General features: G+C 46.2%; 1 protein-coding gene across 1 annotated transcript; it reads left to right on the plus strand.

Moving 5' to 3' along the window:
- The first annotated feature begins 9,130 nt into the window (after positions 1-9,130).
- POU4F2 (POU class 4 homeobox 2) lies at positions 9,131-12,073 on the plus strand. The gene is made up of 2 exons (XM_003815850.5): positions 9,131-9,668; positions 10,107-12,073. Exons 1-2 carry the CDS (start codon positions 9,390-9,392, stop codon positions 11,046-11,048), a joined length of 1,221 nt encoding a protein of 406 aa, XP_003815898.1. The 5' UTR covers positions 9,131-9,389; the 3' UTR covers positions 11,049-12,073.
- The last annotated feature ends 1,228 nt before the right edge of the window (positions 12,074-13,301 follow it).

A 13,301-nucleotide genomic window follows, 5' to 3' on the forward strand; every position in this document is an offset into this window, starting at 1 on the left:
AGCTACCATATCTGTGACAGATGGATAACACAAACATATGGTAAATTACAATTTAAAGAGAAACTAGACTACTCTCCTTACTCTTTCCACTGAAATCAGCAGTCTATGGGCAAAAGTAAAGAAAATGACTAGTTTGATATGTAAAAGGTAAGGGAGAAATGAGATCAGGATGCCTCATAGGGTCACTATAGAAATGACTAACTATGTGGTCCAGACTAGGTAAGTGGTCAATAGAGGCCAGGAGAAATCAATGAAATATGAGGATAGGAATATGCCAAATGAGCATAATGTTGATAATGCCTACTTTGGCCTTGAGAGCCAAAGAAAAGGTGCAGTGGGCACACACCACCACAAACTGTAGTATTTCTGTTTTGAGGAGAGTTATTAATACTTTCAAGTACAGTGTGTTTGTTTTGATGCTAGGGCAAATTGATATCTCATATGCATATCGGAAAAAAGTAGTCAAGGCACAAAGCTATAGCATCTACCAGAGCACTTGCTAGTTGAACTATAATTTGGTGATCTGTATATGCAAATAAAGGAGAGAAAGAAGAGGGAAACAACACATGTTTGGGTACAAATATTATAATTCTATGTTTGATTCACATACTTCTATATATACATGAGATTTACAGACAAATCATAGGCTGTATACAAAATTTCAAGAAAGAATAAATGCTTAAAGGTGAATTTGTTGTCATTGTAAGGTCCTTCTGCTGCAGTTAAAAGAAAATTGAGAGTGGATGCCTACAAGGATTTTGACATGTTTTATGCACTCAATTCATATTTATATAGCTAAGAAGTATTTACAATCTTTGCAGTCAACCTATTAGCATTTCTCCTTAGGTTTTTCTGTTTCCTACAAAAGGCAAGCTGTTTTGTTTCTAATTCATCTGGGGATGGGAGAGGAAGGAAAGAGGCTTCAGATCCTTCAGATGCATACAATTTGACATGGGCTGTAGGTCTCCACTTCCTGGTGGCTTCCCAGCAGATGCTCAGCCATGACTCCGTTGAATTCTAGTTGTATGTCTGCAAATCTCTCCTTTTGTAAGATTTCCCTTTATCTCTGAAAAGAGGCAGTGAAGTTTGCTTTCCACCAGGCTGCTTTGATTTCCTCCCAGTGCCTCGAACAAACGTCAACAGAGCACTCTAGGGGCAGTCCTGTGTGTCTCTCAAACAAAATAAAGGAGAATATGCAGTGAAAATCGGAATAGAGTCACTGCACTTTCTTCCCAACACCTTTTTAAATGTCTAGTGCATGATTAAGAGTTTATTGCATACTTATATGTAGAATACTGCTCTCAAGTCTTTGGACGCTGAAAAATATACACTGGAAATAAACCCTACTTAGGTAACAGAAAGATACATTCACATTTTTTAAAACATAGGGGCACAACTCTTGTGGTAAGGGATACAAGAAAAAGATTGACAATGAATTCTTAAATGATGATTAATCTCTTCTTTTAAGTGATCACAAACAGGGAAAGGGAGCAAACTGCTGCCTTTAGAGGGTCATTGTTTTGTGAAATCCTGTGGGATAGGATTGTCCAACCAAAATCTGTTACAGAGGCATGTATCTCTTAGGGTACTATAAATATTTGTCAATAAGAATGGTTAATAGACATGCCATCTGGTGCCCCTGATCCTCAGAACTTGATAAGGTCTGCATTGTTATTGCTCAAGAGATTTTGGTTGTATAAACTCTGACATTCAGTAGATGTGCTGATGGAAGATGAAGGTCCAAGCTAACTTTGAGAGAATAAAAATATGCAGGTGGGGGAAACAAGGAAACTTGTCTCCTTTGACAAATGCACAGTTCTTGGTTAACTTCTCATTAGCAGTCTGCTCACATCTCATTCCCATTAAGAGTATTCCGTTTTCTTTGTCTAAAGTGTTGAGTGGTTATGAATAGTAAGGATAGACTATCTGTAATTATTTTTTAATTATTAATGGTTTTGTTAGATCCTTTCACTTTTACATTACATTTCTGTTAATGTAAGTTAAATCAAAATGTACTTCAGTTTCCAAGCTGTTCCCCAATGTATTTTTCATTCTTTCATAACATTACTTTAGGTTTCTATGAGGTGTCTATGAAACAGCTTGCCTTTCAGGAGTCACCCTCACCATGCTGATAAATTCAGGTACTGTTCAGTTTTACAGATTCACTGGCCATAGCATTGGTCACCACCAAATTTTAAATTCCCCATGGTACACAGTGCCAGAGCCTTGATAGGTGCAAAAGTAATTTGATCTTAGCCAGCATCTTTAAACCCAATACAGGAGCATCTACTTTATTTAGTGCCTCCAGATGAGAAGTCTTTTAGTGCTTTGTAGATATGAAGATTCTCTGTCAGTTAGGAACTAAAGGAGAGGAGAAAATGAGTGATTTTGGAAGGAACAGATATCAGAGGTAGAAACGAGTATCCAGGGTTTGTGGTCCAGCTAAGTACCTTGAAGAGTAGTTCAGTCAGAATAAATACTTAGTACTTAGTCATTAGGAATATAATGACACTCAAGGAAAAAAGAAAAAAAAAAAGAATTTCCCTGGAGAATAGAAAAAAATTCACCTTTTAATCAATTTTTCCATCACCAGCAAAATGGTACTTTTTGAGGCACACTATTCCCTCAGAGAAATAGTTCTGGTTTGGATTTACTAAGAGGCCTGGTTTCAGATGGAGAATGAAACAACTCACACAAATTCAAATAATAGCCCTAGTTGAGAAAAAGACAAAGAAGAGAGAATGGGTGAGATTTAAAACAATTTTGAAGTATACATAGCCCCAGGAATTCTGGTACCCTTACAGTTGGTGGTGTTTGAAAAAAAAAAAAAAGGTTACTAAATCAGCTCTGAGGAGTGGTAGGAGGTGGGATCCCCTCGCAGGGCAGAATTCCTGGGCTGAGAACCTCAGCGAACCGACTTAGAGGAGCCAGATCTTAGCCAAAAGTGGATAGTTAACATACACTGCACTGAACACAAAAGCTACTAAAAATGACTGGATAAATTATGCAGAGGGATTTCTGGATTTCTTTCAAGTAATTAAGTTTCGATTTCTTGCATTTATTTTAGTTCTAGGAAGCGCAAGGCGCCATGGATTGCAAAAGTCTTCATTGATTGTTACAATGCTTTAAGTTTGATTTCGTGACTGGACTTAACTTTGAAAAGAGGTAAATATGCGAACCAAGGAAGTTCACTGCGACGAAAAATAATAGTTCGTTGGGACAAGTAGACACCAGGGTGCCTGCTTCTGAACAGAACGCAGAGGTCTGCCCCCCTCCCCCAAGTGGTGCGCGGGAAGAAGAGGGGAGAAACATAAACGTGTGCGCCTCTGAATGGGTGTGCGTTAGTGTCAGCACGTGTGTGTCTGCGTGCCTGCTTGTGTGAGCGCGCGCGCGTGTGTGTGCATGTGTGTGTATGTCTGCACAGATGTGTGAATTTGAGCCCCTGCGCTCTGGAAGAGTGCAGAATTAGGTGCTGAGGAGTTGAGTCCTTCCCCAGGGCAGATTTTAGTTTCCTGGAGCCTGTTGTGTTTGCTTCAAAGGTTAGTCGATGCCAGTGGGTCCAATCAGCTGTCCCTGAATGTGAGTTCCTGGCCACAATCAGCCTTAGCAAACCCACCAGACGGAATTGAGAGGGCGTCTAGCAGCCTCTAAGGCATCCGGCCAGCCTGGGCTGGCTGCGTCCTGCGTCCCCCTCCTCCCGGTCCACTTTCCTTGAAACTGAGCTCTGCTTTCTTTCCTCCACCGGGAAAAGGGGAACCATTGCTTTTTCTTCTGCCTTGTCTCCCTTCATTCTCTTGTCTTCTGCCGGGCTGCTTTCCTCTATTCAGAATTACCTAGAGAGAGCCCCACGTGGCTTGCTCTGCGACTACAGGCCACTAGTCTTGGCCAAGTCTCTCCCATCCTCCAGAGTATGCTTTCTGGAGTGCTGATAGCCTTTGCTTTTGCCCCCTCTTCCTCCGTGAATTCTACTTGGTTTTGATGGGAGCGAAAGAGGTTGTGAGTCTGTATTTCTTTCTAGAAGGGCCTGGGAACTACTGGATGCAGAGATTTCTGGTGACACTCGCTGACTACTTGCATTGGAAGGTTAGGAGTGAGAGCCGGAAAGGCACTGAAAGGAGGCGGTTACCCTCGGGCATATGGGGTGCCTGGAATCTTTGGGCGAGAGAGCGACTCATTTAAAGCAGGAGAGGGGAGCTTGGGGCTCAAGGGGAGCCAGTGACAGGGTAGTAGTTGACATACTCAGAAGAGAAAAGATATTTGAACAAAACCCACCCATCATTCCTCAAACATAAACCCCTATCTCAATACTCAAGCCCCCAAGCGCCCTCCTTCACCTGAACTTTGCTCTGCAACTACATCCCTGGGAGCTTCCAGAAGTTTGTTTCAGGGATAATTCCCTCTTGTGTCTTCTTTTTCCTCCCTGTAACAGTAGAGGCCACGGAAGAGTTTAATCTATGCCACCCCGCCACCCCAAACTCTTCTGTCTCAAGCCACGAGTCCAGAGAGAGCTCAGGGTGTTCATCTTCTACTCAGAATCTGAAGCAGATTGGCTGATTTTGAAATCCGTACAAAAACAGATGGGGGAATCCCTCCTTTCCCTCTTTCTTCCACCAATCACTCTCTCCCTGAGATCGAAATGGTGAGCGAATAGGGCCAGATCTGTCTTTTCAGAAATCTTCCTTGTAGTCCAATTCAATTCTGTTTGAAATACAAAGAAATCACCCTGCCCTTAATAGATTAAAATTTAATAAAAGACATTAGGTCCGGTAAAATATGAATGCACTACTTAAAATTTTAATAGTAAATTAGGACCCAGATACAAGGAGGAGACAGAGATTTCTCCCCTTGGGATTGCTTCAGGGGCGGGCTGATTTTCGGGTGGGGGGCGCCTACTGCGGGGACCCTTTGCCCAGAAGCCTGAGGGGAATCTCCAGCTACTCCTCCTCACCCAGGGGTGGGGGGTAGTGAGGGGGGCTGCTCACATCTGTCTGCATCTGCCAGAGGACTGGACAGAAGCTATTGTCAAACAAAGAGGCTTGGCGAGAAGAAAGGAGCGCCTCCTGAAGTCACAGAGTTGATCCATTTTCCATCTTGCTGCTTAAAAAATAAAATGTTTATTTTCCTTTTGCTAGGTAGGTCTGTAGGTGTGTAGATGCACCAGTGTGAATAGCGGCTTGGGCATGGGTATGTTGAGGTCGTAGGAAGCAGGTTTCAAATTTTGGGTCATTTGCCTCCACCCCTTGGGCTTATTGCCAACTTTCTAATTGTTTAGATGGCTCCTGATAACTGCGGGGCTGGAGGTTTTCTTCCTTGGAGAGAGGCTTCCACACTCGCTGGAGCACTTTGCAGCAATGCCTGTGGGCAAAACCGAAATGGGTTTTGTTGATATCACCGCAACGATGTTGGTATTCTGGACACTCCTGAAAGGAGAGACTGCAAGATTTCAAGTCCTGGTTGATGAAGGAACAATTGCTTTTTCCCTCTAATGCAACACAATCACTATTCATTTTTCACTCTGAGTGGGAAATGGAGAAGTCTAACTCTATGACTTGACTTTTTAAAAATGTATGTGTTTTCTAGGAGGAAGGAAATACAGGTAAATAAACTCTTGAATTGCTCTACAACCACATTAATTTACTTCAAATTGATAATTTGAAAACACAGCCTTCCTTTTTTTCTTGTCTGGAATTAGGGATATCACTGAGAAATATCAGAGAGATAAAAAAGTTATGTTAACTTTTTTTTGAGGATATATGAATTTCAGTTATCAGGAAAATATTCTCATGGGAGTTTTCTTGCTTAAAATAGTTTTGGTCAATAAATTCCATATCAAACAAAGTTTGTCCAGTCATTTCAACAGTGTCCCTCTCTATTTCATGAATTTATTATAGTACCGTATTTACCATATGAAGTGGTGACAAGTGTTTAGCATTTTGGAGATCAGTTGTCAGTTACTATTAAAATCAAGATTAATTCATATTAACGATATGCATTTCTCAATACTCCCAGGTGACAACATACATTAAAACAACTATTGCAAGTAATTAAGCTCAATGAAGGGGGAGGGGACAGAGGGAGGTTCAAAACACCCCAAATATTTGATTTTCAATTCAAGTTCAGCAGACTGTTGCCACAATAATGCTCGGGAAACTCCTCAGGGTTACTTTTTACTTTACATCTAATTAGGCACCTAATGAAAGAGAAGAATTTTTTCCCCATGTGGCTTTTCTCCTTGTTATTCTTGTGCCTTTATTTAAACACATAAACACACTATTTAGGAGTGGCAATACCCAAAAGTTTCTCATGTGACTAACTTGCTGTAATAATCTGGGGGAATTAGAAAGAAGAGGACATTTGTCTTCCGGTTATTTTCCATCTTCACTCTCACTTTGGCCCTTTGGCCTTTACCCAGTACCGATAGAAAACACACCCAAAATATTTTTATGGATTTTTTTATTAGGCTTTAAAGATGCTCAACAGTTAATACTAATTAGACCATCCAAAGCCTTTTGAAGATTAAGCAAATTGGACAACGCTTGTTAATTAGAACATAATTTGAAGTTTGAAATTATATCACTGATGAAGTAGTCTAATTAGTATGACGATATGTTAATGGACCAGTGAGACATAGTGCCGATAGAGTTTGGCATGAACCTCTTCAACGGCTTGCAGGAAATCCTCCCTCCTATACCGACATTAATAAGAGATTTCTATAGACTTCAGCCTTTCCACGATGACATACAATTTATAGTACACACAATGCATTAGCTCATAGTACTGCTCAATTTTTTCACTATTATGAAAACTAATAAATTCGTCAAGCTGAATTAAGCATACAAATCAGATGAGGCATAGCAGATTACACAGTGAAGCGCGGTGTCTCCCGAGCCTAAATGAAATTTCAATCTAATAATTCCTTCCTGGCCCAGTCATAATTTGTTTAGAGATGTTGTTCTACTTCTTTCAAAGCGCTATTCGCACTATAATTAAATGATACTCAAGCTTTTAACTTTGATTTATTTCATTTCTTGAAGCTTGAGACAGTGAGAGCTGTACAATGTCATTTTTTTTGTTTCCTTGAAAATTACTCTGGCTGTTGTTGAGGTAGAAATTAAACACCTAAGCACTTACTTGAACCGTCCGGCACAAGCCACATTCATTCACGTGAACACTCCCCTTTCCCTGCCCCATGTCCAGGTTTCGCTGAGCTCATACCCGGCAACACTGCTGCTAGGAGTCCCCTTCGGCTACTATTTATTATTTTCCTCCACACAGGGGAAGAGAAAGGGAAGCCCGAGAGGATCCAGGGAAAGCAGAAGGGGGTTAAGGACCATGGACAGAGCCCGTCGCGCGCTCGTTGCTGCCGCCTTCCCCAGCACTGTGGCGGCTCTTGAGGACAGCGGTCCCATCTTGAAACCGCTATTCCGCCCGGCTGAGGTCAGGGGTGGACAGGCGGTCCCCTACTCTCCACCGCCGCTTCCGGGAGCTGACCACCCGAGGGTTCCCCTTTTCCACTCTCCTTCCCACTCTGTTTTTGTCCCAGCGCGCGCCAGCGCCTCTCAGGCCTGCCGCCTGCTCTCGCACCTGCTCGCCTTCCCCAGGCGCCCAGTGCCTGCACCTGCTCCCGGTCAACCCCCGTCCGGATTGGGCCACCCGCGGGTTCCTGCGTCGGGGTCGCGGGGCCTTCTCACCCTCGCCTGCACCCTGCTCCTTCCTCTCTCTAGAGAGTTGACAGCAGCCCCCAACACCGCGGGAAGTAGAGAGAAAATGGTATCCAGAAGGAGAGGAAGTAGTGTGTGTGTGTGTGTGTGTGTGAGAGAGAGAGAGAGAGAGAGAGAGAGATAGAAAGAGATTATCTCCTTTTGCAACTGGAACCAAGAGTGTGTGTCCATCTCTAGGAAAAGTGGTCTGCACTGGGACTGGGACAGAAGTGGGAGTGAAGTGTCAGCTAAAAATAGGCTCCGCACCGAGAGGCTGTGGAAATGAAGATAAGTGAGGTTTTTGCCAGCCCCCGAGGGTGTGTGTGTGTGTCTGTGTTGTGGGGTGTATTCAGCAGCACATGCGCTGTGTAATTTCTGACCTTCCCTCTCCCTGTCAGTTGCCCCTTCTTCCTTTGATTGTGGCTAATGAAGAATAATAAATCCAGGGGCAGGGTTTGCCAGTGGATCCTTCCAAGACTCAACTCGAACTGTACTGGATACAGGGAGGAGGAGGAAGAGAAAAGGGGGGCAAGAGGAGCGTGTGTGTGTGCCTGTGTGTATGTGTGTGTGTGTTGTGGGGGGGGTGGGGACAGCGGGGAGGGGGAGGAGTCGCATGCGCACAGACGACCCGAGCCTGCTCCGCGGCTGTCCAATCCGCTGAGAGCTGCGAGAAATCGAGTGAGAGAAAGCCCTGCAGCCCCTCCGACCCCATGTCTCTTTGGCACCAGGCACCCGCCGGGCCGTGGGGGGCTCGTAGCCGAACGCCGACCTCCGCTCGTATTGGGCCGGGAGTTCAGAGCCGCGCGCAGAACCCGGGTTGGCCGCAGCGTCTGTGTTCTCAGCGGTGGCCGGGAACCTGGGATCAGGGTCACCTGAGCTGACGGGGTGGGGGCGGGCCGAGTGGGGTTGGAAGCCTGGAACTTAGTGGTAAGCAGGAGGCGTAGGAGGTGGCAGCCAGGTAAGAGGCACTCTTACCTACCCAACGCTGGCTTGGGCCGCAACTTTATTTGGGAGTTTCTTTTTCCGGTGAGACAGAGACCCGGCAGAAGAAGCGGGAGGGGCTGGAGGCTGGTCCTTAGGTAGGCACTGCCTGGCGACTGGAGCGCGGACCTGGCCATTTGGGTGGGGTTGAGTGGGGGCGCGATTGTGAGTAGCAGCCGCGGGACGCTGCGAAGGGGCGGCGGCAACAGAGCACGGGCGGGGGCAGAAAAGGGGCGGCGGAGGGCGCGGTGGGGGAGCGCCAGGCGAGTGCTGAGAGAGCAGAAAGGACTCAAGCCTGAGGGGAGTAGAGAGGAAGAAGGGGCAACGCGAGAAACCGAACAGGAGCCGGCGTTTCCTGGCAAGGGAGGGCGGAGGCGCGCGGGAGAGAGGGAGGGCGGGGGGCGCGGGGGTAGGCGCGGGGAGAGGGGAGTATAACTCGCCGGCCGCGAGGAGCGGGGGCAGTTTCGGGTGCCGAGGTCTGCAGCTAGCGGCAAGCGGAGTCAGGCATCCGTTCAGACTGACTGCAGAGGCGGCGAAGGAGCGCGTAGCCGAGATCAGGCGTACAGAGTCCGGAGGCGGCGGCGGGTGAGCTCAACTTCGCACAGCCCTTCCCAGCTCCAGCCCCGGCCGGCCCGGCACTTCTCGGAGGGTCCCGGCAGCCGGGGCCAGTGAGTGCCTCTACGGATCAGCGCCCCGGCGGGCGGGAAGATGATGATGATGTCCCTGAACAGCAAGCAGGCGTTTAGCATGCCGCACGGCGGCAGCCTGCACGTGGAGCCCAAGTACTCGGCACTGCACAGCACCTCGCCGGGCTCCTCGGCTCCCACCGCGCCCTCGGCCAGCTCCCCCAGCAGCTCGAGCAACGCTGGTGGCGGCGGCGGGGGCGGCGGCGGCGGCGGAGGCCGAAGCAGCAGCTCCAGCAGCAGTGGCAGCAGCGGCGGCGGGGGCTCGGAGGCTATGCGGAGAGCCTGTCTTCCAACCCCACCGGTGCGTATTTCTGCATAATCACCGCTTAAAGGCACATTTTGACAGCCCCCTTTATCTGCTTGATGTTTTTTTCATGTCTGCACAGCAAATCACCCCACACCTCCAACCAATTTTCCCCTCTCTCTCTCTTAAGTATTCAGCAGGTCTTGCCTTTCATATTAATTTTTATGACCTGGGATGTTGCCTGTGCGCGTGTTGTGTTGTGTTTCGTTGTGTCTACAGGCTCACTTTCCTCCTCCTCCTGCACTCTCGGCTCCTTTTTGTGGCTTCCCTCTTTTTCTCTTCACCTCTGTTTTCAGGATTATTATTATTATTATTTTAAGGATCTGGGAATGTTGTAGGCGCGGCGACGGTGTCGAGCCCTGGGCCGGGGCTTCCGGAGAGAGCGCGTACAATTCCCTGCTGAGCGTAATGTGTGCCTTCTACTTACAATTGCAGAGCAATATATTCGGCGGGCTGGATGAGAGTCTGCTGGCCCGCGCCGAGGCTCTGGCAGCCGTGGACATCGTCTCCCAGAGCAAGAGCCACCACCACCATCCACCCCACCACAGCCCCTTCAAACCGGACGCCACCTACCACACTATGAACACCATCCCGTGCACGTCGGCCGCCTCTTCTTCATCGGTGCCCATCTCGCACCCTTCCGCGTTGGCGGGCACGCACCACCACCACCACCATCACCACCACCACCACCACCAACCGCACCAGGCGCTGGAGGGCGAGCTGCTGGAGCACCTGAGTCCCGGGCTGGCCCTGGGCGCTATGGCGGGCCCCGACGGCGCTGTGGTGTCCACGCCGGCTCACGCGCCGCACATGGCCACCATGAACCCCATGCACCAAGCAGCGCTCAGCATGGCCCATGCGCACGGGCTGCCGTCGCACATGGGCTGCATGAGCGACGTGGACGCCGACCCGCGGGACCTGGAGGCATTCGCCGAGCGCTTCAAGCAGCGACGCATCAAGCTGGGGGTGACCCAGGCAGATGTGGGCTCCGCGCTGGCCAACCTCAAGATCCCCGGCGTGGGCTCGCTTAGCCAGAGCACCATCTGCAGGTTCGAGTCCCTCACACTGTCGCACAATAACATGATCGCGCTCAAACCCATCCTGCAGGCATGGCTCGAGGAAGCCGAGAAGTCCCACCGCGAGAAGCTCACCAAGCCTGAGCTCTTCAATGGCGCGGAGAAGAAGCGCAAGCGCACGTCCATCGCTGCGCCAGAGAAGCGCTCGCTCGAAGCCTACTTTGCCATTCAGCCTCGGCCCTCCTCTGAAAAGATCGCCGCCATCGCGGAGAAGCTGGACCTGAAGAAAAACGTGGTGCGCGTCTGGTTCTGCAACCAGAGGCAGAAACAGAAAAGAATGAAATATTCCGCCGGCATTTAGAAGACTCTTGGCCTCTCCAGAGACGCCCCTTTCCTCGTCCCCTCTTTTCTCTCCTCTCTTCTGCCTCTTTTCACTTTTGGCGACCAGAAACAATTCCAGTAAATGTGAATCTCGACAAATCGAGGACTGAAGAGGGAGCGAACGAGCGAACAACTGAGCCCAATCCGGTGAGAATGTGAAACAGTTTCTCAAAGGAAAGAATAACAAAAGATGGTATTTGTCTGTTGTAGCAAAGTTGTCCCTTTGAACCCCACCTCGGCTTCTTCAGAGGAAGTGTGGAGATGGCTGTTTGCAGGAAGGCAGACGAGACAGTGTTTAAAAAGTCCACAAGAATGATCAAGTAAGATTTGTTTTTATTCTTACAGACATCACCCGTGTTCAAGTTTAAAAGTACACTTTGCAACTATTTTTCAGAAATAGAAATTGATTCAGGACTAAAACTTTAAACTAGAGTTGATGCTTAATGTGATAGAGACATCTCTAAAGTATTTTGAATTTTAAAAAAAGATGGCAGATTTTCTGCATTTACACTGTATATTATATATATATTTTTATTGTGGTTCTTACCCCCTTTTCCTTCTCTGAAGTGTTAATGCTTAAGAAAAGAGTTGCGCCTGCTGTGTTCACTGATCTTGAAAGCTATTATTAGATTATTGCAGAACAACCCTCTGTAAATTATTAATTTATCTCTCTAGCAACTTAATTTTGTGCACATTCTAATTAATTAAACTTCTTCCGTCTAAAAAAAGTGGGGGAAATGTATAGCTAGTAACGTTCAAAAAATTTTGTTTGATGAGTTTACCGAATTTTTACAGCTTTCCTCCTATACTGTGTTCCTTTTGACCCATTTGTATATTCTCACTTGAATGAAGATTGTTTTTTTCTTTGTTTTTACTGGTAGTGTTCTGATTTGTGAGTCGACACTCAGTAATGGATGTCTTAATCGTGTAGACCTGATTCACTGTCTGAAGTATTGTTTACTTCGTTACATATTTAATGGGGATTCCCACATTGTCCCCATGACACATGAGCGCTCTCACTTACCCTTACACACACACACACACACATACACACACCTCTAACAGAAGGGAAGAAGCAGTTGGAAGCATGACTGATGCACCATTTTCTAGTTTTAGGTGCATTTGCCACTTGGTGTTTGCCCTTCAGATTTTAGATTTCACCAAGGTATTTCAGTCTTCCAGTTTTCAATTGCTTTGTTGACTACATGTTAATATTTATAGGAATACTTCAGTTTTTCCTTTTGGAGGTTTGTTTGTAGAAAAACTAATTTGAACTATAAGAAAGACAGTGCACTGCTTGTAAATTCACATTGTTTGGAAAAATTCTTTTGGAACAAAAAATTAGGTACATGATAACTGGTACCTTATCTACTGTAAATATTTCATTAAAATGATGCACACATAGATATATTCTTACAAATTTTGCTGTATTGCTGTTCTATTTGAGGTTCTCCAAAGTCTTGAGTTCTGTATATGGCCTGGTTTCTTGTTTTTATTAATAGATGGTTTATTTACTATGGTAATGTATTAATTTATTTTTGGTGTTGTTCGATTGTCTTTCACTGAAGAGATAATTTTAATGTTTTATTGGCAACGTATGCTGCTTTTTCATTAAAATATGCTATTAAAATTAAATGGCTTTTAAAATGTGATGTTGTTTTAATCATTTATGTGGGAAGTGTTTTGGTGGGAGACTTTTTTAAAGGAGGAAGCACATTTTGATGATTTATTAGGGAGTGGTTGTTATCAAAGTATAGCTTGGACTTAGTAAGGGCTGTTTCTATGGTAAAGTATTAAAGAACAAGGTTTATAACAGCCTTTTAATAGTGAGAACTCATCTCACAGGATACTTCGCTTTTCTGCTCAGAAGAAATTATGATATTTGGCTCCAAATATCTCCCTTGGAGTTCTTCCTTCAGACTTGCAATAATCCTGCAAAAAAGAATCTTTATAAGCAGAGATATTTGATGGAAACAATTTCACGCATTCCCTCCCAACTGTCAGGAGTAAAAGTAAGAAAGAAACTCAGCTCACTTTTCAGCAGCTCTAGGAGACTGGGTGTGGCAAGAGCCAAGACCTGGTTGGAGGAGTACAGAGCCCTGGTTGAGGCCCTGAAGTAAGCCCACCATAGCTTTCAGTTTGGTCACCACCACTGGAAAGCAATGAACCCAGACAGAGCAGGAAGCACCTGAGTTGCTGGCTTAGGAAGTAAGGCCTCTCTCTCTCTCTCTCT

The sequence above is a fragment of the Pan paniscus genome, chromosome 3 (genome assembly GCF_029289425.2).
Source record: "Pan paniscus chromosome 3, NHGRI_mPanPan1-v2.0_pri, whole genome shotgun sequence".
In the NCBI taxonomy this organism is placed as follows: Eukaryota; Metazoa; Chordata; class Mammalia; order Primates; family Hominidae; genus Pan; species Pan paniscus.

Bases quoted from the DNA above. Each gene is read 5' to 3' on its own strand.
- POU4F2 (XM_003815850.5), top strand. From the start codon at position 9,390: ATGATGATGATGTCCCTGAACAGCAAGCAGGCGTTTAGCATGCCGCAC. The intron at 9,669-10,106 runs GTGCGTATTTCT...TTACAATTGCAG, and splicing joins CCTGTCTTCCAACCCCACCG to AGCAATATATTCGGCGGGCT.